Consider the following 24,920-nt stretch of genomic DNA (forward strand, 5'->3'; position numbering starts at 1 on the left):
TCAGCTGTATGAAGCTTAGAGTAATACACCGACAGGCGTTTTAAAAGTGTAGATGGGGAGTTGAGAGCTGCATGTTTATCAAGCAGCCAACTGGAGGCTGGCTAACTGAGCAGATAGCCTGACTAATTAGCCAGCTAATATTGGCTTTATTATTCTCACAGCATTTTGGACAGTAAGCACATTCACATAGAAACTACTAAAACTATAAAATTAGTATTTCTGCTGAAATAAAAGTAATAAATCAAATATTCCATATTCTAACCGTAATATTTCAGTTTGTCACATTAAAGCTGCAGGATGTAACCTTTATTAAGAAAATGTATTCATTTTTTAAAACATATTTCTTAAAACTTTATGTTATACTGTCACTCAGTTCAGTATAACAGGAGCTGCAAAAAAAAATTTCTATTGGCTGTTTCAGTCAGAAGCAGCCAATCAGAGCCAGGGGGCGGGCCTTAGCACTGTCAATCACCCACATACCCTCCCTCTTGCTCTCTGCTATGCTACAGCTCCTTTCCCACAATAGAGCCTGAATGCTCAACATAATTACCATGGCCACCAGTAATGGAGGATAAACAGCTTCCCGGTAACAGTAAATTGTTTTTCCACCATTAGCACAGCTGCAGCGCATACACAAGCATGACTGACAGTGCTAAGACCCTCCTTATGGCTCTGTTAAAATAAAACCTACGCAGGCTACTACAGCTTTAGTTCTGTGATATACTAATAAGTGCTGTGTTTGTTTTTTCAGATACAAGGAATTGGATCATGTTACAAATTTGTAGATGAAAACATGAAGAAATATGTTGCTAGAGTGAAACTTACGTTGCTGGTGATCTCTTTGACCTTCTTCATGTGCTGCTGGTGTGGAGTATCATAAGGCAAGGTGTATCCTTTGGCTTTGGTCTTGTTGTACTCCATCCTGTAGATGACCTAAGGAGAGACGAGGAATATTTTAGTAACAGAAATGACAAAAAATAAAAATAAAAATGCTAGTAGATGATAGGGAAACTCCACTAAAACTTACATCAGTGATCTTCTTGCTGCGTTTGTGAGCCTCATACTCAGGAGTCTCCAGGACAGATGTGAACTTATCTTTGGCGCGCTCGTACTGCTCCCTGTACTTCCACTGAGGACGGACGAGTAAAGTTAGCTTAGCTCGTAAAAAGGCAATGTATTAAATGTTTAACATTCAAATCTGGCATCATTTTGGCTTTTAACTTATGAACGCAAAGAGAAACCATCCAAAAAGAACAAAATTATTTGAAATATCTTTAAAGCCAAAGAGAATTAAAAACATGTGCCTAACAGACGCTTAACATTTTAGATTAAATTAAAATAGTCCAATAATAAACTTACAACTTATTACAGGTTATTATTGTGATAAAAAGCAATTTATCACAATAATAAATTCCAGTAATTACAAGTTAGATTATTACTATTGTTCTATTTTCTGTTTTTTTGGATAGTTATCTAACTTCAGTTAAAGAAAAGTCAGAAACATCATATCAACTTCCGTCAAAAAGAACTAAGTGGAGTATTAGCATGCATAATATTCACCAAAAACATGCTTTGTGAGACACATACAGACACAAGGATGACAATTAAAACACAAATTACCACTACTTAGTGATGAAAGTCTGCAGCGCTCACATCCTTCTCATTAACCAGCTGCTCTTCTCACTGAGCTAAACTTAATATTAATTCGCATTTTACCCACAAAATAATGCATTTTTACATAAAACTACAGCAGAATTATAAGTTATCCCTTGTTTTGAATTTTCTCATGGAGTTAGGAGTGTTAATAAAGGAGCTGCTCAGTTTTTCTGTATAGTTTGACTACCTCTGGCGATACAATGTAATGTTGCTTTGGTAAAATGCTACATAGTAAAAATGGATACAATAAAAAATTTAGAAAAAGAACCGAAAATCAGCACCTAATTTAATATAACAATAAATATGCAGAAGCTGTGTAGAAGGGGACTAACACGTTTTATGATTCTGTGTTTGGACTCAACTGTGCAACGACATTGTGTTTTAGAAAAAGTTAAAAGTTTCACTGATGATGAAAGGGAAGTGATGGAGGGATTAGGAAATGGAGGAGGAGGAATACATGGATTTAGAACCACTTTTAGGAGGATTAAATGGATGAAACAAAAATGTCCACAAACACCAGGAAGCAAGAAACAATCTAAAAAAAACCCCGTCAAAACTTGAAAACCAAGTGATATGGCAAAAATATCAAATCGCATTGTTTTGTCTTTCAAATGAATAGATCAAATTTTCATGTAAAAATATAGCTGATGATTAATTAATGAACCTTCTCAGACTTTATTTAGGTCATTTCTGAACAGAATATTATCTTTTTGTCAACTTGTGTAGCCCTTAACCAGCAGACTTCATCTGAATCCAAAAACAGAGCTCAATGTAAAAAGCCAAACTACAACGTCACAACGCAGTGCACTCTGCCTACATAAAACGCTAGTTTGTGAAGCTAAAGTAAAACTGAAATGAAAAGTGTCCCAATCTCATAGCCGTCTAATAACGTAGCATCATCCAGTTGAAGGACGTGGTTCCTGTGTGTTTGTGGACAGGTCTCTGTTACAACAGCTCGCTTGTCTCTGACGGTTTACCTTGCTGCCCATAACGGACTGGCAAAGGGCTGTGAGGATGTCAGGGCGGAGAAACTCATTGCAGCCACTCTTTAGTAGATCCTTTGCTCGGGATTTATACATTTTCTGTCCACACACACACAATAACATACACACACACAGAGCATGCCACAGTTTAGAACAAACTAGACAACACTGGGAGGGACTGGAGGAACGCTCCGGAGATCCGAGGAAGACACTCGAGTGTACTCATCTGTCCCCACAGGGAGAGACAGAAGTGACCACCTTCACTAGAGCCAGGTTTGTAAAATAAACGATTTAGATAATCTGTGAAGTCAAGCTGTCTCTCTCACGGAACAGATGCAGATAGGTCATGCTCACTCAAGATAGCAGCTGCTGTTTGAGTGGCATGGATTACAGGAACCTGTGAGGGACAAATAGGAATAGACGATGATACAGAGGACCCCATCACAGCCATGCGGCGACCAGCCCCACCGGCAGGTCTGTTGACAACCTCATGCGCTGGGTGTGAGCGGCCCGGAGGACCGGCGGCGTGCGGGTGAGGCCGCCCGGTCGCCCGCCACATCCGGGACGGTTACCTGGCTCATCTTCCTGTTCTCCCTGGCCAGCTGGTATCTAGGATCGTCTGTGGTTATGGTGAACTTATCCCTGGTCTTCTCATAATTAGCTCTGTAGATCCTCTGCTCAGAATTTCAGAAAGTTGTTAAAAACAAATGTGGGGGGGAGAGGAAGGCGTCTCTAGAATGTCAGCAAACTTTAAGGAACAGAAGTAAAAAAAGATAACATGTTGCTGTAAAAATGGACAAAAATGTAAAATATGCTTCGCCACACCTGAAAAACAGCTGAAGGCGGTTCCCAAATATTTTTCCCCAGAAAAATATTTTCATTTTTGTTTTGTTGCTTTAACAAAAAGAAGAAAAAAACCCCCACTGTCCTGGGATGGGATGTATGTTACCAATTAATCCCATTGGTATCCAAGCAACCATTTTCCAACATTTATGCATAACATTTGTAACAATGCAGTGTATTTACTACGGATGGACCAGTATGACTAACCGATATTTACTGATATTGCATATAATATTTATATATATTTCACTATCCTGTTGACACTTTGAAAAAAAAAAAACAACCTCAACACTGACTTCACCACTGCTTCTCTATTTGATTTAAATCATCGCTACCACTGTCCAAACAAATATCACATGACCAGTTTCCTCCCCTCCCAACCTGCAACAAAATGGATATAAAAATCGGCCCAGGTTTATTTATCAGGTTTGTACCAATATGTTAAAAAAAACAAAAAAACAGACGAATATCTGATGTATAGCCCATCTTCCCAAACTGTTTACTATTTTATATGATTCCAATTACATGAAAACACTTGAGATAAGGCAGCTATATGTGTAAAAGTAGAATTTGAACCCAGTGCAGTTTCACCTAGGCTGCCTGTTCAACAACATGATTTCAAATTAAAGCCTGGCGCCGCCCGCCTCACCACCACCCGAGCTGTTAGCTCCCCCAATGTTGTGATCTAAGCAAAACTGTCTAATAAAATAAAAACATTACATTATTTTACCTCCAAGTAGAGAGTCCAAGAGAGAAGCAAAGAGACAGATAAACACGGTTGATCATTTCAGAGCAAATAATGATGAGATCATTTGAGGCAATAGAAGGGAAGGACTCACGTCGTTGATCAGAACCGAGGCGTTCCTTGCAGCCTCGAAGAACGGCGTGTCGCATGTGTATCTGAAGTTTCCTCTGTTCTTCTCAAATGAGGATTTGTACAGTCTCTGTACAAAACATAAATAAATAAAAGGATGGTTGAAAACAAACAGAATGTATTCTTGTTGTAAACATGAATATATGAAATGAATTTTTTCCTCACCTCACTGTACAGAGCCTTGTTCCTGTCAGCCATCACCAACTCAGGAGTGTCCCAAACGTAGCACCCAATACCCTTCAGCCAATCCAAGTCCTCCTTGTACTTCACCTAAAACCACAAACAAAACCAAGAGTTTCACACAGATACCGCGCAGCATGTTAGTCCTCCTGTTGGGTGCAGCTCTGCGTACTTACGTTGCTGACGTTGTCGTTGGCTATCTTGCTGAAGAAGAACTCGGGGCGGTCGGGAATGGACTTCCACGTGCCCAGAGAGCTGATGTACTTCTCTCTGTATTTCACCTGCGGAGCAGAAACGGAGCGAGTCGCGAGTCATTCGCCTTCAGATGGAAAACCGGTCATTTTACAGCAGTTCATTTCGACTGCTGACCTCGCTGATGTCGTCGGTGAATTTGCGGTGGCACACGATGTCCAGGGCGTCCTTGTCGGTGTGATAGTGGCCCTTGGAAAGCTCAAAGGTTTCCTTGTAACGCAACTGAAGGAAGAAGAAAATGTGGAAAAAGGTCATTTTTTAAAACTACCTATTTAAGCTTCTAATCAGAAAACGTGACATTTTCTAACAAAGACTTACATTGCTAGACTGCAGGTAGGCTTTCTTGGACCGGATCAGGATAGGCGTGTCAGCAATAGCAGTGTACCTGTGCTTCATCTTTTCATATTGCTCTTTGTATTTATTCTGAGTGGAGAACAAAACATATTAGATGTTCGTTTTAGAAAACTTAAATGGGTTCAGGTCACCTTATTTATCAAGTACATTAAAGGAAGCTGGAGCGCTTACCTCACTGAAAACCACTTTCATTTTCCTTGCGTGTTGAATACTTGGAGTGTTCATTTCTGGAGAGAAATGAGCCCTCTCTTTTGATGCCAGACTTGTGTACTGGTACTGTAGACACAAAAAAATAAACAATCAGTAGAGAAAATAATAAATAAAGACCAGAGACGTGTTTCAGCTTGCCTTGTTAGTCAGCTGCTGGGCCCACTTGACTCTCTTTATGTCCAAAGAATCTGCGATGGAGGAAACCTTCATCATGTCCTTCTTGCTCTTGGCTCTGTATATGCGCTGAAAAGACACAAAAAAGAAAATTAACCCTGCTGCTCCAAAGTACATGAAAAACATGCACCTTTTGAAAACCTTTAAAGGATATTGCACATTAAATAAAGATAGTCAGATGTCAGTAGATCCTAATCTGACTTAACAGAGTATAAAAACGTACTGAACAAAACAGGACGTTGTATGAATATTATGATCCTAATGATTTTCTTGCATAAAGGTCACATTTTTGGTGCAACAAATAGTTGCCTTGTGTTTGTGTTGGTCAATTACATAAAATTAAACCAAATAATAATGTAAAAAAAAAAAAAAACTTTTTCAAAAACAGCTCACATCACTGAAGTGAGTCTTCAGCTCAGTCACGCGGTTGTACTCTGGCGTATCTAGGACCACGGTGTAGTTTGACAGGTTCTTCTTAGCATCCACTTGGTAGCTCGTCTGTAAAAGGAAAAACAGGTCATGTGAGAGAAGCGCCACTGGAAAGAAGAAGAAAACAAACCGAAAATAAACATTGGAAACGCGATGGGAGCATTTCTTCCAACGCACCCTCAATTTGTTGATGTTACGGACGTGGACCATCTCCGGGGTGTTGTACAGGAAGCAGCCGACGCCTCTCAGCCACATCAGATCCTCTTTGTACCTCAGCTAAAGCAGCAAAGTTCAGCAAACTTGGTTGTAGAACATATTTTGCGAAGAAGTGGGGGACAATTACGTCTGTTTTTTCTTGTACATACCTCGCTGGTGATCTCATTGACGTGGCGGCAGTGCATGAGTTGGGGCGTGACAGGCATGGAGATGAGCTGGCCTCGGCTGTTGTAGTATTTCTCCTTGTAGCACAGCTAGTGGGGAGCAAAAAAAAAAAAACGGGCGCGTAAAAAGGCAAGTCCTCTCAACTCGGGCAAACCAGAAAAGTGAACAACGTCGACGGTGGTGGCGTACGTCGCTGAGGTGTTGTTGGTTCATCTTGAACTGTTTGAGGTCAGGAGTGTCGTAGGTTGTGTGGATCTTGTCCTTCTGCTTGTGGTAAGCCTCACGATACAGACGCTGAGGACGAGAACAGACGGGAATCGTTTCGTTGAGTGAAATTTATCGCAAAGGGTGACGGGCCTCTTTGCACGCTTCTTCACTTACGTCGTTGACGATCTTGTGAGCCTTTCTCGAGGTGACAAAGTTGACACCTTCCGGATGAAGAGTGTAAGCTTTAGCCTTCACCATCTCAAAGGCCGCCTTGTATTTCGCCTGAACAGATGAGAAACAACGTGTACAATTTAGGTTAAATCGCAACACCTTAAGACACGTTCCTTTATTGTTGTCAAGAGTTTAAACACTCACGTTGCTGGTGACAACGCTGTTCATCTTGGCCTGCTTGATGAGCGGCGTGTCGCTGGGCAGAGAGTAACCAGTGGGCATGAAGCTCTTGTTGGCCTCTTTGTACCAGTTCTAGCAGAAGACGCCAAACGAGTTTCGGAGAAATTATTTCACGATACATGCTAATGCAAGGAAAATATGTTGAATATTAACTTACGTCACTCTGGACGTGATTGGCCAGGCGGACTCTTTCTGTTTCCATGGTAACAGCAGGGGAGGTGTGCTTGCCCTTGACGTTGGTGTTGTAATCGTAACGGTAGTGAAGCTGGACGAAAGAAAGGGAAAACAGATTTGACTGATGATTGTGTTCATGATGAAATCAGGCGTGGTGTACGATGAAGGTTTCCTGCAGGATTTAGTTTTTTAAGTCGTGGTGCTGAACAGGGTGGGTGTGAGAACTTCCAAACGTATCCAAAACATTACGCAAGATGGCCAAATTATACAAATTCACCAAGTTACTGTCATGCAAATGCTGCATATGTTAGCATAAGGCAGGAGTTAGCAGTGTTGTCTTTTCAAAATAAAGTAAATTGTAACACTTCATATTTAAATGAGTTTCATACTCTGATTCTTGTTAGTGTGAGTGCGCAAATATGGGCTCCATGTAGAGCTCTGGAAAAAAATCAAGAGAGCACTTTAAATGATCAGGTCCTCTGATTTTTCACTGGTACGTGTTTGAGTAAAATGAACATTGTTCTTTTATTCTATGAACTACTGACAACATGTCTCCTGAATGTCAAGCTAATATTTAGTAATTATTAGCAGAAGAGTTCAGAAATCAATATTTGGTGGAATAACCAGAAGATTTTCAATGGACTCTTCAATTTTTCCGGAGCTGCATGTATTCATATATCTTATATTGTTTTAACATATACCATATATTAAAAAAAGAAAAAGCGTGGCGGCTTTTATTTTGCCATGGCGGTGTGTCACGATTAATTACACATAGTGGAAACCCTGGGCAGCAAACATTAATTTAGAAAGTGAATCAACAAAATTAATAACTTCATAACATGATATAATAATAATAATAATAATAATAATAATAATAATAATAATAATAATAATAATAATAATAATAATAATAATAATAATAATAATAATACAATGATTATTACATCACTGAGGTTCTGAGCGTTCTGCTTGGCTGTTTCATACACCGGAGTGTCCGTCACCACGCTGTACTCCTTGAACGCCTCAATGCCTTTGGCTCTGTACTTGGTCTGGAATGAAAAACAAAAAAACAAATGAGCGTAAAAGACAAGCAATGAGCCACGATGTGAAATTAAATAAAAGATGAATACATTAAAAGCCATTTACCTCGCTCTGCAGGACACCAGCATGCTTCACACGGAGGATCTCTGGAGTGTCCCAGGCATAACACCCCATACCCTTCAGCCAGTTCAGGTCGTCCTTGTAGAAGATCTGGGCAGGGATAACTTCTATTTAGCACTTTGCATTAATCTCCTCTTCACCTCCTTCTACGCAGAGATGCTAGTGACCCAGATATTTGTCGTTCTCTGGCTGTATGATGGTTACTCACGTCACTGAGTTGCTCGTTGACTTTGCGTGCTTGGACATACATCTGCATGTCAGGCATGCACATCCACTGGTGCAGGTACTTGCGGTAGTGGATACCGCTGACGGTGGACTGGGTGTTGCGGGCGGACAGGATCTCCAGCATGTCCGGCGGGATATGGTTCTTGGCCTTACTCTTCTCGTAGTTCTCCTTGTACAGACGCTGAACGGTACAAGCGACAGATGCTTGTGTTACTAGAAATATTTCGAGCTTGTCATGACCGTGAGTCATTCTTGGCAAAGATGATTTAACTTTTGGTGATCAGATGATTCAAAATTAAAAAACAACTTACATCTAGGACCAACTTTCCGGCCTTGACGCACCGAGCAGTAGCAGGATCGTCTTCGAGTGACTTTGGCAGACTGTAAAGGGACTTGAATTTTTCATAATCCTGCTTGTACTTGACCTAAAGAAGAAAGAAGATCCATATAGTCCAACAAAGTAGTTTTAAAGAAACCCACCTCTTAGTTACGGTACTGTTAAGAGCTGAACTTCAACTTACGTGGCTGAGAACGACCTTCTGTTGTTTGGCATGTTGTAAGGCGTTGGAGTCAACTGGGATCTTGTAGCCCTTTGCCTTAATCTTATCCCAGGCGGCTGTGTAGTTTTTCTTCGGACAGGAAATTGAAAACACTGTCAAAATGTTCCAGTGCCTCTTAAAAGCTTTTTACACGTGAAACTTTTTATTTATTTTTAATTTTTACTCACATTGCTGAAGAACAATTTGAAGTCGTGGCATCTGGCATAATCATGCGTATCCAGAACTGTGGTGTACATGTGCTTCTCCTTGTGATATGCCTCCCTGTAGTTCAGCTAGAAAGGATAGTTTAAAGATACATGCAAAGGTTTTGTTTTTTTCTTTCCAGAACACCATTGACGGCGATTTTTAAAATCACGCCGACTTACGTCACTGGCCCAGGTGTGGCCCAGGACGGCAGTCACATACTCAGGCGTGTCGGTCACAATGGAGTAGTTGTTAAACTCTTTCTTAGCATCAGCTCTGTATTTACGCTGGAATATAACAAAGACAAAATGTTGGAGTTAATCATATATATTTTTTTCTCTCTCTCTCTGAAATAGGCTTTAACGAACCATTTAATATAAAAATACTGACTTCACTCTGCAGCTCGTAGGACTTCTTAGCGCGAATAATCTCTGGCGTGTCCCAGACGTAGCAACCGATGCCCTTCATCCAGTTCAGGTCGTCCTTGTAGAACACCTGTTAAAATCGCGTTGGTAAAATATGCAAGAGTTACCTGTTGCTTCTCAATAGAGACATAAATTAGATTTTACTTTCTCAGTGATTAGAAGAGACTATGGCAAAAAAAGAGGAATGTCTTCCACTTGTAATTCCAGAAAGCTCACGCGACACATTTGTGCAACAACTCGATCGGGACCCAGAAGGACGACCTACATCGCTGAGAATCTCATTGGTCTTCCTGGCCCGGATGGCGTCCTCCTGCTCTGGGTGGCACGTCCACTGGTGCAGGTGGGTGCGGTACAGGACATCGCTCAACATGTCCTGGCACCGCTTGGCCACCTGGTTAGCGATGATGTCAGATGGGAGGTGGATTTTGGTCTTGGTTTGGTGGTAGTCCTTCTGGTAGATCCTCTGTAAAGACACACATTAATAAAAAACGAGGAGGAGTCGAGCTCCAATTTCAAGCAAAAAGGTAACTGAAAGAAAACTCCTTTACCTGTTTTGCTTTCTTTGCGAAAGTAAAATGTATACTTAATCAGCAACTTACAAATGACAAAATATGAATTGATCTACATTCCTATTTTGTGCCTTGGCTCTTTTCTACACAAATTTGTACAAGAATTGTGTTTTCACAAAAAACTCTTTGCTTAATGTTTACCAACTTATCCTCAGGCTTCTTAGGTTTGCTGCAAGTAGATAAAGTTGAATTTAGCTGACATCTTACCAGTCCCTTGTTTTTCTCCTGCTGGCCGCAGCGCACCACCTCGGGGAAGTCGACCAGTGTCCCAGCCATGTAGTGGCCCTTGGCTTTTTCATGAGAATCCTTGTACTTCACCTAACAAAAACAATGACAGAATTAATTTTATTTACATGTAGCCAGAGGAAAATGTAGCCAATCACATTTTTAAAAAAATTTTTTAATAATAAAAAAAGGAAAGAGTAAAAACTTACGTCACTGGCGATCTCCCTGCCCTTCTTGCCACTCAGTAATGGGATGTATTCATGGTTCAGGCTGTAGCTTGTAGCTTTAGTGCTGTCCCATTGTGATTTGTAAAGTTTCTAAAATGGGAAAAAGAGTTAAAATGTCAGAAATAAAACCTTGAAGCCAAAGTAAAGGTGGAGGAAGAAGCGGATTCACATTACCTCACTGGTGGTCTTGGCCATTTCTCTGCTATGTGCCAGCTGAGGAGTGTCCTCCGAGCCGATGTAATGACCTTTTTCTGCATTGAAAGTCTCTTTGTATTTTAACTGTGTAAGAAAAAAAGTGTAATGAACATTTATTAATTGATTGATTTTTCCTCTTTTTTTTTTTGTCTTTTTATTTATGACATTAAGCGCTCGATTACATACGTCGCTGAGGTTGGCGGCGTTTATTTTTGCCAAAATGATCTCGGGCCGATCCACGATCAGGCTGAATTTTGCAAAGCAATCTTTGGCGTTCTGCTTGTAAAGCCTCTGCAGATGAAAAACAAACAACACCAAGATGAACCACGACGTGGCAACAACTCAAACAAATAGCAGACTCTGGACGCGACGACAGAACCGTACATCGTTGAGTATTTCCTGGGCTTTCTTGACTTTGATGTGATCGACAGAGTCAGCCGCCACCCAGCCGCAGCCCCGGATCCACTCCAGATCAGCCCGGTAGACGTTCTGCAGGCGGAAACCACAATGAGTTAGGAATAGAAGTTTTGACGTTTTATTGAAGTCATACAAAAGCTCATCGCTTGTTTACTCACGTCACTCTGGAGCTCGTAAATCTTCCTGGCCTGGACCACGTCGTTGGAGTCCGGCAGACAAGTCCAGTTGTGCAGGTAAGTCCTGTAGTTGAAGTCGTTGACCTGGACCTGGCATTTCTTGGCCAGTTCAAGGGTCAGCATGTCCGCTGGGAGGTTGTACTTGGTCTTGGACTTGTTGAAGTCTTTCTTGTACAGAGCGTCACTGGCGATCTTGGCTGAGTTTATGGCCAACACAATGAGAGGATCGTCGTTGACGCTCAGGGCTCCGATGTGGTGACCGACCTGCTTGCGGTACGACTCTAGGTACTTATGCTACAAGATAAAAAAAAAATATATATATATATATTCTTATTCCCATTTTGTTTTCAGTAAACAGGAGATAACTGTAATACATGCTGTCAAGTGATCAATTGTAGCACAACTACATCGATAGTTGGAATCTATTGCAGCAAAAATCACATCTCATGATAAATGTAAAAAAAAATAAAGTCAACTAATCTTTGAAAGAATGGAATACAATTCAATACAATAGGAATATCTTCTATTGTGTGCACCAGCAGCAAGTTAAAGGTAAATGCAGATTCAAATTAAGGTGAATAAATATAAAATTTTTAAAATAACAATAAACAGAGCTGCAAAAGAAAGCACATGCAATAAGACTAGTATAATTTGTCAATATTTCAAGTTGCATATAGTTTATTCCGTCATTTTCTATGTTTTATTTATATTACTTCGTTACCTCGTGGTCACAAGCAGCAGCTTGACTGAAGCTGCTGCTCTTGAAAAACTACATATGAGCAACTTTAAAATGAAAAACGTAACATTAAGTTAGAATCTCAAACCTCAAACTTTTTCTTTAAATCCCTTAATTTGTGAAATTCGATCATGTTGCCACATGGGCCAAAATCATCAAATTAAAAGAGTCACAAAAATGTGAATTACTTTTCTATCTTGAAGAATAAACTTTGAATGAACAAAGTATTCCGATTTTGTTGGGGGTTTTTTGTTTGTCAATAACATGAACGAGATATGTTTTTTAATGTCTACATGTAACCAAAATGTTCAACTAAAATTACAAACAATAAGTTAACAAATTCAGATGTGCTCTTCATTTCTCAACACCAACACCAATCCCTGTACAAATTCTTACTGTGTGAAATAAACTCCCTCTACTCACCTTACTCTGCACTTTAGTTGTACTGATGCATTGTTTAATTGGTACGGCATCTCCAGGCATGAAGTATCCAGTGGCTTTCACCTTGTCCCATGCTTCAGTGTACAGTTTCTGCATGACGGGAGGACAGAAAAAAAATTAACAAATCCAGAAACGGTAGAAAATTAAAGCCAGCTCGAGCTGAAACGTGCGACAAACCTTACCGGGTGGATATTTTTAGCGACTTCTCTGGCCGTAGCGAGACCAGGAGTGTCCACCAAAGAGTACTTGGTCTTATCCTGGTGCCAAGCTTCGCGGTATTTGGCCTGAGAAGAACAAAACGACAAAAAAACAAAAACAAAACAAGATATATGTGATACTGCAACATCTCTGCGATGGAATTTTAGACAAAGCATTAAAACCAAATTCATAAAACATATGCAAAAGGAGAAAAACTGTTACCTCGTTCAAGACCTCAGCAGCATTCTTGGCGCAGGCCAAGTCAACTCTGTCAGTGGGAACTGAGTACTTCTGTTCGTCCAGCTTGACCCGGTAGCCTCTCTGTGAACAAAAGCAAGATTAATTCAAAAACATATCAACCTCGAAGTACCTTTTAACGTAGTGTGCGTGTTAGAATAATGATGTTTTGTTATCATTCTTACATTAGCAGTTTTACTAGTTTGTTTCTCATTCATAGGTTTAGTATTCACAGCCCAGAGAGGAGGAATTTCTTAAACCGTGTGAAAGACGAAACTTGCCTTTTCCCTAAACCTTGAAGCTGCAGTTGTTTCTTATCTTGGGATACTCTCTAAATGGCCTGTGTGTAGAATGTTAGTTTCTGTATCCTCTTTTCTTTCTCTGTTCAGAATAACCCTCCCTCCACATCCCATTCCTGCTCTGTTTTGTAATAAAAGACCAGTTCTGATGCAGAGAGTCAGAACGCATGGTAGACTCCTTGGAGAAGTGGTTTGCCATGTTTTCTCCTTTTGCAAAAGACTTGATTCAAAACTAAAACGTTGTCTGTGGTTGTCTTTAATGAAGGTTTGAAAAATACCTATCAGTGCGTGTAACATAGAATACGTTATATTTAAGGTGGTTTGAGGATGGATGTGTGTAAAACTTACCTCAGCGAGAATCTTCTGTGCATTCTTCACCTTTACAACATCTACACACTCGTGTGGCGTCCACCCACAGCCCTTTAACCACTCCATGTCAGCTTTGTACACAGCCTAGAAGGAAAAAATCATTTAAATAATGCAGGTAATAATAAAATAACAAATGGACACTTTCCAAAAACATCTCCAGTAACTCACGTCACTCTGCAGGTCGTAGGCCTTCCTGGCCTGGACCACGTCGGTGGAGTCCGGCAGGCAGGTCCACTGGTGCAGGTAAGTCCTGTAGTTGAAGTCGTTGACCTGGACCTGGCATTTCTTGGCCAGCTCAAGTGTCAGCATGTCCGCTGGCAGGTTGAACTTGGTCTTGGACTTGTTGAAGTCCTTCTTGTACAGAGCGTCACTGGCGATCTTGGCTGAGTTCAGAGCCAGCATGATGAGAGGATCGTCCTGGACGCAGCGGGCACCGATGTGGTGACCGACCTGCTTACGGTATCCCTCTTTGTACTTGTACTGAAAGCAAAAAAAAAAAAAGAAGTTAATAACAAATGTCCACATTACAGATGTAGGGTGATTTCCTTCTTTCTTACATCACTAATGATGTCCCTGGAAGCTTTAGCTTTCAGCACAGATATGGCGTCCTCCTTGACGTGGCAGGCTTTGGCCTTCTGCTTGTCCCATGCTTCTGTGTACAGTTTCTGCACAGAGCACAACGAATAATTATAAGGTATCACTATCAAACCAGGAGACAATTTCAATAAGATCACAATAAGATAGCACTGGTGTGCTATTTTCAAAGCGAGAAAGTCGGCACAAACTTACATTGCTGATAGTGATAGCGTTGGCCTTGGCCAGCTCGTAAGGAGGAATGTCAGGTGGGATGTGAATGGTGAGCTTATCTTTGTCCCAAACTTCCCTATATTTCCTCTGTTGAAGACAGAGAAAAAAAAAGACTTTATTTTGTTCTCGTTTGTACAAATATTTGTACGAATTCTCAGTTTTAGTCTGCTTTCCGACTCACATCGCTGAGGATTTCAGCGTTTTGCTTGGACAGGACGATGGCGGGGAGGTCCACTACGCTGGTGAACTTGACGGTGCTTGGGTGCTGGCGGTAGAGTCTGTCGTTCAGAACAGTCTGGGCATGTTTAACTTTAACTACATCCACGCACTCATGGGGAGACCAGCCACAGCCTTTCAGCCACTCCATATCCGCCTTGTAAACAGCCTAAAAAAAACAAAAAAACAACACACATGTTGGTTTTAGGGGTGATTTTCTTTTAACTCATAAATTGGCTTTATTACACTTCATGGCGCATGTGCTCACATCACTCTGCAGGTCGTAGGCCTTCCTGGCCTGGACCACGTCGGTAGAGTCCGGCAGGCAGGTCCACTGGTGCAGGTGAGTCCTGTAGTTGAAGTCGTTGACCTGGACCTGGCATTTCTTGGCCAGCTCAAGGGTCAGCATGTCCGCTGGGAGGTTGTACTTGGTCTTGGACTTGTTGAAGTCTTTCTTATAGATGTTGTCGCTGGAGATCTTGGCCACATGAGCGGCCAGCATGATCAGCGGGTCATCCTTAACGCTCAGAGCACCGATGTGGTGGCCGCACTGCTTGCGGAAACCAGCCTTGTATTTGTACTAAAACCGAAAAAAATATCTGCGTGAGTTCTTATTTCACGTGAAACCATTTACGTACGATGGGAAGTGCGAAAATGTTTGTGGCACAAACTTACGTCGCTGATGATGTTGCGGGATGTTTTGGCTGCTAGGACAGAAATGGCATCATTGGGAAGGAAGTAGCCCTTGTTGATGGCATTAACAAAACCTTCACGGTAATATTTCTGTGGAAGAAACAAAAAGCGATGATGTTGCATCCTGTTCAGTTTGTGCTAAAAACCAAATACATATAATCCTCCACACATTCAGTAATGATCTTTGGAGTAAATGATTATTTAATTATGTAAAAAAAAAAAATAATAAAAAAAAGCGTTACCAGACTGGTGTTGAGTTTATTCTGCTTTGCCAGCAGGATCTCTGGAGTGTCAGGTAAGATGTGGAGGTTGAGCTTGTCCTTTTCCCAGGCCTCGATGTACGCTTTCTGTACAAATTTATTACATAAAATATGCATTAAAGACCAAAATTTCCTTATTAAGTAGTTTGAATAAAACTCATCAAAACTTTCTATAAAAAGAAATGGTTAAATTTAGCTTTTTGTACCTTGTTCATATTCTGGGCATTAGCTTGCGCTAGAGCATATGGCATATCTGACGTCTTGGCAGTGAACTTGAATTGGCTGGGATGCTGCCGGTACTTCCTGTCGCTCAGGATCTCTGCTGCTTTCTTGGCTTTCTCCACTTCCAGCGACCCAATTGGCACCCATCCCATTCCCTTGACCCATTCCATGTCAGCCTTGTACACAGCCTGTGTGAGTGGGGCACAAAGTTCTGAGTGGACTAACTCTTAGACAAATAAATACTCGAATTAAGAAATTTTGTGTTTTTAAAACTATGTAACTGCTCAACGTCTTTGTCACAGCCACACATTTTAGTGTTTTATTTGGCTCTTATGTGATAAGCCTTCATTAAGAAGTGTATAACTATGAAGTGGAAAAATAAGGATTCATACGCATTTACAAATACTGAGAAGAGAGCATTCACAGGAGTGTTCACTCCCAATAGGTGGGTTTTAACATTTCTTACAAATCAAAAGTGTAACATGATCCATTTGAATTCAACCAATACTTTACAGGTTCACGTTTTACTGCAATCACAGCAGCAAGTCGTAACCAGCTTTTGACGATGTTTTTACAAATCTACAGTGAATAACAATCAAGTCTTGTCTAAATTATATTCCAGTTCTGGACTTTGTTTCAGCCATTTTAACACAAAGATGCTTTTATCAAACCGTTCATTTCCAGCTCTGGCTGTTAGTTCTGTAAGGATGAAATAATAAGCTGCTTCGGTGATTCCTGGGACCAAATTTTCGGTAACACTTTATTTGAAGGAGTGTGCATAAGACTGATGTGACGCTGTCATAAATGTGACATGACACCCGTCACGAACACGAAGGAGTCTTTGTGAATGTTTATAACTGTTGTCATGAAGCGCCATTCGGTAAATAATGACACTTTTAATCCAAAGTTGCTCTAAAAGTTGCATTGAAAGTCCATTAAAAGTGTCATTATTTACAAAATAATGCAACGTTTACACTTTTAATGGACTTTCAATAACGATTGAATAAATATTGACGCTTCATGACAACAGTCATAATCATTCATGAAGACTCCTTCATGTTTATGACGGAATCATGTCAGTGTTATGCACACCCCGTCAAATAACATTTTCTAAGTTGGTAATACAGATTACTAACTTAAAATGAATGTATTTACACTGAAATTTTAAAGGTGGGTGCATATTAAGTAAAATGATCAAGCATACATTTAAATTTGTGGTTGAAACGTGACAAAGTATCAAAATAACCATATTCTGCAAGACGCTGGACCATAAGTGGGTTTCTGAACTCACGTCGCTCTGTAAGTCGTAGGCCTTCCTGGCCTGGACCACGTCGTTGGAGTCCGGCAGACAAGTCCAGTTGTGCAGGTGAGTCCTGTAGTTGAAGTCGTTGACCTGGACCTGGCATTTCTTGGCCAGCTCCAGATTCAGCATGTCTACGGGGAGGTGGAACTTGGTCTTGGACTTGTTGAAGTCCTTCTTGTACAGAACGTCGCTGGCGATCTTGGCTGAGTTCAGAGCCAGCACGATGAGAGGGTCGTCCTGACAACTGAGCGCTCCGATGTGGTGACCGACCTGCTTGCGGTATCCTGTCTTGTATTTATACTTTAAAGAGACAAAAATAAATAAATAAAATTAAAGGTTATTTTAAGCAAAACCACGCGTCAAGGAGAAATTAAAGAATGATATGTGACATACATCGCTGATGATTTCTCTTCCGTGTTTAGCGGCAACAACAGAAACAGCGTCAGGCATCATGTGGTAGCCCTTTCTGAACATTTTCTCGACACCTTCTCTGTAATTTTTCTGAAAAAGAAAGAGCATGTAAATTGCAACAGGACTAAGCGAAGCTGCATTAGGTGTACGTAGGTCAGACTTACATTGCTGATGTTGTAAGCGTTAGATCTGGAAAGCAGGATTTCAGGAAGGTCTGGGATCATGTGGGTTTTTAATTTGTCTGCTTCCCATGCAGCAATGTAGTTTTTCTGTGGGGAAAAGAACACAGAAAATTAAGTCAAGATGCTCCCAAGAACATCATCAGAATAACCAAAATACAAAAGATGTGCATCGTTACCTTATTGATGATCTCTGCATTTGTTTTGGCTAAGACCAGGGGCATGGCAGTCATATCGGTTTTGTATTTAAATTTGTCCGGTTTCTGCCTGTAGAGAAGGTCGCTGAGAATCTTTGAAGCGTTCTTGGCTTTCACCACATCCAGAGAACCGATCGGCACCCATCCTACACCGATCACTTCATCCATGTCAGCTTTGTACACAGCCTGAACAAGACAGTTTGAGTCTTAGAAAGCACGTGAAAACAGTTGGACGACATAATAAACTGAACACGTGACATGGGTGCTCACGTCACTCTGGAGGTCGTAGGCCTTCCTGGCCTGGACCACGTCGTTGGAGTCTGGAAGACAAGTCCACTGGTGCAGGTGAGTCCTGTAGTTGAAGTCGTTGACCTGGACCTGGCATTTCTTGGCCAGCTCAAGTGTCAGCATGTCCGCTGGCAGGTTGAACTTGGTCTTGGACTTGTTGAAGTCCTTCTTGTACAGAGCGTCACTGGCGATCTTGGCTGAGTTCAGAGCCAGCATGAGCAGAGGGTCGTCCTGGACGCAGCGGGCACCGATGTGGTGACCGACCTGCTTACGGTATCCGGTCTTGTACTTGTACTGATGGAAGCAGAGGGAAAAATGTTTATCATACCACCGTCGCTTACGTTTTATTTGAGAATTAGTCGACTAAATGGACACTACAGTGTGTGGGACTTACATCACTGACGATGTCCCTGGAGGTCTTAGCAGCCTTGACAGAAACTGCATCTGGAGGAAGGAAGTAGCCTTTTCTGATGGTTTCCTCAAAGCCTTGTTTGTACAGTTTCTGTAGAAAAACAGGCAAAAATTGTAATTTCAAGTGATTTTAAAAACTAAATTCAATGACAACCACTTGTTGAACAAATATAGCCTTACATAACAAGGTAACCAGACTCACCACGCTGTTTCTCTAAACAGGATAGGACAACTAAATAAACTCTGATTATTACTCTGATTTGGTTGGATCTGTTTGCTTTGAGAGCAGAAACATAATATGAGATCCAGCTTAACAGTGTTTGGCAGCAGTTAAAAGTAATATGTGAGCAATAAGGGGAACACTAATAAATACATTTGTTAAGAAATTATTTAATATATGACATTAAATCACCCCTTCTGTTTATTTTATTTACTACATATACACTCATATGTGGTTTTGTATGAGTTTTGTTATATATATTTCTATAAATATTGATGTTCCTTTTACTCGTGTCACTAAACTACATGCTGTATTGTTTATTTAGTATCTCAAGACGATGTAAACTGAATTGGTAAACACAACTGGAAGAGACGTGATTAGAAATTACAGCAAAGACAAAATTGATTTTCAAAGGAGCAAGAAAGAAACAGTTTTGCAAATATTTATAGAATTCAAGGTAAGATTTGCATTTTTTTTTTTAATTATTTGTAAAAGAGATTATACTAACCTTGCTCATGTTGATGGCATTTTGTTGAGAGAGCACAATCTCAGGAGTGTCAGGGTTGATGTGCAGCTTGGTCTTTTCATTCTCCCATGCCTCAGTGTAGAGGCGCTAGCAACATAGCACACAACATTAGCATCTCTGTGAGCAACAATGAGGTCATAAATGGTCGTACAAATCCACATGAAGGTCAGGTTTACCTTGTTCATTGTCATCGCATTGTTCTTTGCCAGTACAATGTTCATAGCATCGATGGGACTGGTGAATTTGACCGTGCTGGGGTGCTGACGATACTTCCTGTCATTCAAAACCTCTGCAGCTTTCTTGGCTTTCTCCACATCCAGCGAACCAATGGGAACCCAGCCCATACCCTGGAGCCACTTCAGGTCGGCTTTGTAGACGGCCTGGAAAGCACATCAGGCAGAGTTTACAGAATTTGCGTAAGGAAACAAGATACATGAACGAGGAAATTACAAGTACCACATACATCACTCTGCAGGTCGTATGCAAGTCTGGCCTGGACCACGTCGTTGGAGTCTGGAAGACAAGTCCACTGGTGCAGGTGAGTCCTGTAGTTGAAGTCGTTGACCTGGATCTGGCATTTCTTGGCCAGTTCAAGGTTCAGCATGTCCACAGGCAGGTTGAACTTGGTCTTGGACTTGTTGAAGTCCTTCTTGTACAGAGCGTCACTGGCGATCTTGGCTGAGTTCAGAGCCAGCACGAGCAGAGGGTCATCCTGGACGCAGCGGGCACCGATGTGGTGACCGACCTGCTTACGGTATCCGGTCTTGTACTTGTACTAGACAAAAAGAGAAACAGCGTCATAGTTACCAATTAAACCCAGGAACCTGGGTAAAGCAATATAATCTTTAACAAGAAGTTTTCATTAAAAAAATTATCTATTTTCCAAATACTTGTCGTTTAAGAGTAACTTACATCGCTGGCAATGTCTCTGGATGCTTTGGCTGCAAGAATGGAAATGGCATCACCGCGCAGGTCGTAGCCTTTCTTTTTGGAATCTTCATTCGCCTGTTTGTATTTTTTCTGTGAACATATCCAGAAAAGTGAGATGTTTTTACAACGCAAACGTAAAGCCAGAACTTGTTCACACTGTCTGTTTAGCTTGAACATACCACACTGTAGATGACATTGTTTGCTTTGGCCAAAAGAACGTCCATAGCGTCAGGCATGACGTGGATCTTTGTCTTTTCATTCTCCCAGGCTTCGACGTAAGCTTTCTGTGATCACAGAAACCGACGATCATGAAAGATCAACAAACAAGTAAATTTTGCATAACACGGAAGCATTTTTTATGTGATTTTTTTTCATCAATAGCTAAAGAGAATAGTTTTGTTTCTTACCTTGTTCATAACTTGAGCATTGGCTTTTGCTAGTGCCAGGGGCATATCCTCAGTAGTGCTCTTGAATCTGAACGTGCTCGGGTGTTGACGATAGCCCCTTTCACTTAGAATCTCATTAGCTTTCTTCACCTTCTCAACATCCAGGGAACCTATCGGCACCCATCCAATACCCTGCATCAATCTCAGATCCTCCTTATACACAGCCTGGACAAAAAACAAACAAACAGAAATCAGATATTAAGCAGTCACTTCTATAATAAACAAAACAGGTATGAATTTAAAACAAAATTATCCACCGCAGAAGAAATGGAGACTCTTACTCACATCACTCTGTAGGTCATATGCAAGCCTGGCCTGGACCACGTCGTTGGAGTCTGGAAGACAAGTCCACTGGTGCAGGTGAGTCCTGTAGTTGAAGTCGTTGACTTGGATCTGGCATTTCTTGGCCAGTTCAAGGTTCAGCATGTCCGCTGGCAGGTTGAACTTGGTCTTGGACTTGTTGAAGTCCTTCTTGTACAGAGCGTCACTGGCGATCTTGGCTGAGTTCAGAGCCAGCACGAGCAGAGGGTCATCCTGGACGCAGCGGGCACCGATGTGGTGGCCGACCTGCTTACGGTATCCGGTCTTGTACTTGTACTAGTGGAAAGGAGAACAAAAAAATTACTAACATATAAGATGACACATTCGGAGCAGTATATCGTAAATAATTATGGCAGCTTACATCACTGGCAATGCCCCTGGATGTCTTGGCTGCGATGATGGATATGGCATCGGCACGCAAGTTGTAGCCCTTCTTCTTAGCATCTTCATTATCTTGTTTGTAATTTTTCTAAAATGATCCAAACATATTCAATTGAAATTAATTTGACCAACTTGTATTAATCAAACCTTTATCATTTTAAATCAGAACCATTTGATCATTAGATTGAAGTTCATTCAGTAATTCAATCATACTTACCAAGCTGTAATGATAACTGTTTGCTTTAGCAAGAAGGACGTCCATGGCATCTGGCATGATGTGGATCTTTGTCTTCTCATTGTCCCAGGCTTCACTGTATGCTTTCTGAAGGTTTGAGGAAATATGAGAGGGGAAGTTATATTGCAATGACAGAGGACAGACACTTTGATGAAATGATGAGCTGTTTGTCTTGTCTCAAAAACTTGATGACAACGCACCTTGTTCATGATCTGAGCATTAGCCTTAGCCAGCGCCATTGGCATGTCCTCAGTAGTGCACTTGAATTTGAAGTTGCTCGGGTGCTGGCGATATTTCTGTTCACTCAGGATCCGAGCAGCAACTTTAGCCTTTTCAACATCCAGTGAACCTATCGGCACCCAGCCGACACCCTGCAACATCTTCAAATCCTCCTTGTAGACATTCTGACAATAAAAAGAAGTGGCGTTTAAATACTTCACTTAGTCTGTCTGTCTATGCAAATTAAGTAGAAGTAGTACTCACGTCACTCTGTAGGTCATATGCAAGCCTGGCCTGGACCACGTCGTTGGAGTCTGGAAGACAAGTCCACTGGTGCAGGTGAGTCCTGTAGTTGAAGTCGTTGACCTGGACCTGGCATTTCTTGGCCAGCTCAAGTGTCAGCATGTCCGCAGGCAGGTTGAACTTGGTCTTGGACTTGTTGAAGTCCTTCTTGTACAGAGCGTCACTGGCGATCTTGGCTGAGTTCAGAGCCAGCATGAGCAGAGGGTCGTCCTGGATGCAGCGGGCACCGATGTGGTGACCGACCTGCTTACGGTATCCGGTCTTGTACTTGTACTACAAATGAAGAACAAAACATTGTAGATTGAAAAAAATAGAAAAAAAATGTGTTACTAATATTGAAAGGCTTGTGGAAAGCCGTTCCAACCGGTATCAAAAAGCTGGTAATGAATGATAATTAAATTATCTTACATCACTTGCAATATCCCTGGAGGCTTTTGCTGCAATAATGGAAATGGCGTCATTTCGGAGGTCATATCCTTTCTTCTTTGCCTCTTCGTTTGCCTGCTTGTATGATTTCTGCAGAAACAAACAACGAAGATATCTTTAGGTATCTTTTTTTAAAATATAAAAAGCAAGTACTTCAAAATTTAGAGCATAATGTTTTGATTGCTTAAGATGACTCACCTCGCTGTAGATGACTTTGTTTGCTTTGGCTAGAAGAATGTCCATGGCATCAGGCATGACATGGATGGTGGTCTTGTCTTTGTCCCAGGCTTCAGTGTAAGCTTTCTGTAAAGTTTTTAGATTTATTTAAAACGGACAAAAAGCTGCATTTCAAAAAAGAATTGACTTCATATTCAAGTTAAAACTCTGCAGAATAGCAGAACTAGCTAAACTCAATTCAGTTGTTGCTCAAGCAAAAGTAAAATAAATAAATAAAAAACTATTTGATGTGAAAAGACTTGAAATTCCGTCAAAATGTTTGCTTTTACGCAGATGACACATGCATTATTTTAAGTTAAAGAAATTTTCTTCTGAGGCAGATGAACTCATTACACTTATCACATTAAAATGTTACATTAAGAATAAACTATTTTGCTTTCATTTGCTGCAAAGAAAAGGCTTCCTATTCATTTTAAATATTATTCTCACTATTTCTTTCCAGCGGATGCTGTTATCTATCCCCCCTATGGTGGTTCAAAGAAGTGCAGGCAAAATGTGTTACTTCATACCTTGTTAATGATTTGAGCATTAGCCTTAGCCAGCGCCATTGGCATGTCCTCAGTAGTGCACTTGAATTTGAAGTTGCTCGGGTGCTGGCGATATTTCTGTTCACTCAGGATCTGAGCAGCAATTTTAGCCTTTTCAACATCCAGTGAACCTATCGGCACCCAGCCGACACCCTGCAACATCTTCAAATCCTCCTTGTAGACATTCTGAGAAAAAAACAAAAGTTATGTTATGGTACAGTGTCATCAATCATGTTAAAAGAAAAAAAGAAAAGAAAATGCAAGTATTCATACTTACATCGCTCTGTATGTCATACGCGTGCCTGGCCTGGACCACATCATTTGCATCCGGCAGACAAGTCCAGTTGTGCAGACGTGTGATATAATTGGCATGGTTGACCTGAATCTGGTTCTTCTTGGCCAGCTCAAAGGCCAGCATGTCCACAGGCAGGTTGAACTTGGTCTTGGACTTGTTGAAGTCCTTCTTGTACAGAGCGTCACTGGCGATCTTGGCTGAGTTCAGAGCCAGCATGAGCAGAGGGTCGTCCTGGATGCAGCGGGCACCGATGTGGTGACCGACCTGCTTACGGTATCCGGTCTTGTACTTGTACTGCGCCGGGAACAGATGGAGATTCTCGCTTTAGTTTCTAAACTCTAGTGATGGAACAAAACAAGACACATAACATAAAAACACAAACACTTACATCACTTGCAATAACAGTCGAGGCTTTGGCAGCCTGAATTGCAATGGCATCAGCACGAAGGTTATGGCCCTTCTTCTTGGCCAGCTCGTTGTCCAGTTTGTACAGTTTCTGCAAAGCGAGAATGAACAATTGCACTGACAGTTTAATGTATTTTTATTTGTATTTCTGGTCAGATCGCATCTATTGCTTATAACAAAAGATAGGATAAGAAGTGTTGTAAATTAGGTTTATACCTCACTGTAGTTTTTCTTGTTCTCCTTGGCTAGAACAACGTCCATTGCATCCGGCATGATATGGATGGTAGTTTTGTCTGTATCCCAAGCGCTTGTGTAGGATTTCTAAAACAGGTGGGAAAAAAATCAATTTTAGGAAAAGGAATTTGCTGCCATAGGAATTTGCAAGGTTGTTGAATTTATGAAAAGTTTTAACAAGTACCTTATCCATGATTTGGTTGTTGGCAGTGGCCAGAACCAGGTCCATAGAGTGCATATCTTTAGTGAATTTAAAGTTGCTGGGATGCTTCCTGTATTGCTTTTCACTGAAAACCTGTCCCGCTGTTTTGGCTTTCTCGACATCAAGTGACCCGATAGGAACCCATCCGATTCCCTTAAAGTAGCTCTCATACTCCTTCTTGTACTCATTCTGGAGTTAAACAAACGCAGAAGAATCAGTCGTACAACCAGAACATACAACACAATTGATTATGAA

The 24,920-nt window shown here is 41.1% G+C and overlaps 1 protein-coding gene across 19 annotated transcripts in view; it reads right to left on the reverse strand.

The window, feature by feature from the left end:
- The window catches only part of neb (nebulin), a 70,477-nt gene that overhangs the window by 25,376 nt on the left and 20,181 nt on the right, over positions 1-24,920 (reverse strand). For 16 of the 19 annotated variants that reach the window (XM_023337388.1, XM_023337404.1, XM_023337405.1 and 13 more), the window contains 68 exons: positions 24,648-24,854; positions 24,446-24,550; positions 24,213-24,320; positions 23,807-24,118; positions 23,512-23,715; positions 22,964-23,068; positions 22,748-22,855; positions 22,301-22,612; positions 22,018-22,221; positions 21,800-21,904; positions 21,563-21,670; positions 21,166-21,477; positions 20,842-21,045; positions 20,614-20,718; positions 20,417-20,524; positions 19,968-20,279; positions 19,681-19,884; positions 19,487-19,591; positions 18,742-18,849; positions 18,330-18,641; positions 18,042-18,245; positions 17,848-17,952; positions 17,666-17,773; positions 17,261-17,572; positions 15,954-16,157; positions 15,730-15,834; positions 15,470-15,577; positions 15,063-15,374; positions 14,760-14,963; positions 14,561-14,665; positions 14,329-14,436; positions 13,940-14,251; positions 13,751-13,855; positions 13,089-13,187; positions 12,851-12,952; positions 12,651-12,758; positions 11,474-11,785; positions 11,283-11,387; positions 11,085-11,189; positions 10,878-10,982; positions 10,686-10,793; positions 10,459-10,569; positions 9,948-10,145; positions 9,648-9,752; positions 9,440-9,544; positions 9,242-9,346; positions 9,036-9,143; positions 8,826-8,939; positions 8,498-8,695; positions 8,275-8,379; positions 8,073-8,177; positions 7,112-7,219; positions 6,919-7,026; positions 6,718-6,825; positions 6,526-6,630; positions 6,321-6,425; positions 6,133-6,231; positions 5,920-6,024; positions 5,491-5,595; positions 5,314-5,418; positions 5,107-5,211; positions 4,906-5,010; positions 4,713-4,817; positions 4,522-4,626; positions 4,322-4,426; positions 2,634-2,738; positions 1,028-1,129; positions 826-933 (listed from right to left, as the gene is read on the reverse strand). In XM_023337388.1, coding sequence (XP_023193156.1) covers positions 826-933; positions 1,028-1,129; positions 2,634-2,738; positions 4,322-4,426; positions 4,522-4,626; positions 4,713-4,817; positions 4,906-5,010; positions 5,107-5,211; positions 5,314-5,418; positions 5,491-5,595; positions 5,920-6,024; positions 6,133-6,231; positions 6,321-6,425; positions 6,526-6,630; positions 6,718-6,825; positions 6,919-7,026; positions 7,112-7,219; positions 8,073-8,177; positions 8,275-8,379; positions 8,498-8,695; positions 8,826-8,939; positions 9,036-9,143; positions 9,242-9,346; positions 9,440-9,544; positions 9,648-9,752; positions 9,948-10,145; positions 10,459-10,569; positions 10,686-10,793; positions 10,878-10,982; positions 11,085-11,189; positions 11,283-11,387; positions 11,474-11,785; positions 12,651-12,758; positions 12,851-12,952; positions 13,089-13,187; positions 13,751-13,855; positions 13,940-14,251; positions 14,329-14,436; positions 14,561-14,665; positions 14,760-14,963; positions 15,063-15,374; positions 15,470-15,577; positions 15,730-15,834; positions 15,954-16,157; positions 17,261-17,572; positions 17,666-17,773; positions 17,848-17,952; positions 18,042-18,245; positions 18,330-18,641; positions 18,742-18,849; positions 19,487-19,591; positions 19,681-19,884; positions 19,968-20,279; positions 20,417-20,524; positions 20,614-20,718; positions 20,842-21,045; positions 21,166-21,477; positions 21,563-21,670; positions 21,800-21,904; positions 22,018-22,221; positions 22,301-22,612; positions 22,748-22,855; positions 22,964-23,068; positions 23,512-23,715; positions 23,807-24,118; positions 24,213-24,320; positions 24,446-24,550; positions 24,648-24,854 — 10,026 coding nt within the window. Of the gene's footprint in view, positions 1-825; positions 934-1,027; positions 1,130-2,633; positions 2,739-3,211; positions 3,314-4,321; positions 4,427-4,521; positions 4,627-4,712; positions 4,818-4,905; positions 5,011-5,106; positions 5,212-5,313; positions 5,419-5,490; positions 5,596-5,919; positions 6,025-6,132; positions 6,232-6,320; positions 6,426-6,525; positions 6,631-6,717; positions 6,826-6,918; positions 7,027-7,111; positions 7,220-8,072; positions 8,178-8,274; positions 8,380-8,497; positions 8,696-8,825; positions 8,940-9,035; positions 9,144-9,241; positions 9,347-9,439; positions 9,545-9,647; positions 9,753-9,947; positions 10,146-10,458; positions 10,570-10,685; positions 10,794-10,877; positions 10,983-11,084; positions 11,190-11,282; positions 11,388-11,473; positions 11,786-12,650; positions 12,759-12,850; positions 12,953-13,088; positions 13,188-13,750; positions 13,856-13,939; positions 14,252-14,328; positions 14,437-14,560; positions 14,666-14,759; positions 14,964-15,062; positions 15,375-15,469; positions 15,578-15,729; positions 15,835-15,953; positions 16,158-17,260; positions 17,573-17,665; positions 17,774-17,847; positions 17,953-18,041; positions 18,246-18,329; positions 18,642-18,741; positions 18,850-19,486; positions 19,592-19,680; positions 19,885-19,967; positions 20,280-20,416; positions 20,525-20,613; positions 20,719-20,841; positions 21,046-21,165; positions 21,478-21,562; positions 21,671-21,799; positions 21,905-22,017; positions 22,222-22,300; positions 22,613-22,747; positions 22,856-22,963; positions 23,069-23,511; positions 23,716-23,806; positions 24,119-24,212; positions 24,321-24,445; positions 24,551-24,647; positions 24,855-24,920 lie in introns of all 19 variants that reach the window. The other 3 variants (XM_023337390.1, XM_023337387.1, XM_023337403.1) reach the window with 2 other exon arrangements.

The sequence above is a fragment of the Xiphophorus maculatus genome, chromosome 7 (assembly GCF_002775205.1).
Source record: "Xiphophorus maculatus strain JP 163 A chromosome 7, X_maculatus-5.0-male, whole genome shotgun sequence".
NCBI classification, from domain to species: domain Eukaryota; kingdom Metazoa; phylum Chordata; class Actinopteri; order Cyprinodontiformes; family Poeciliidae; genus Xiphophorus; species Xiphophorus maculatus.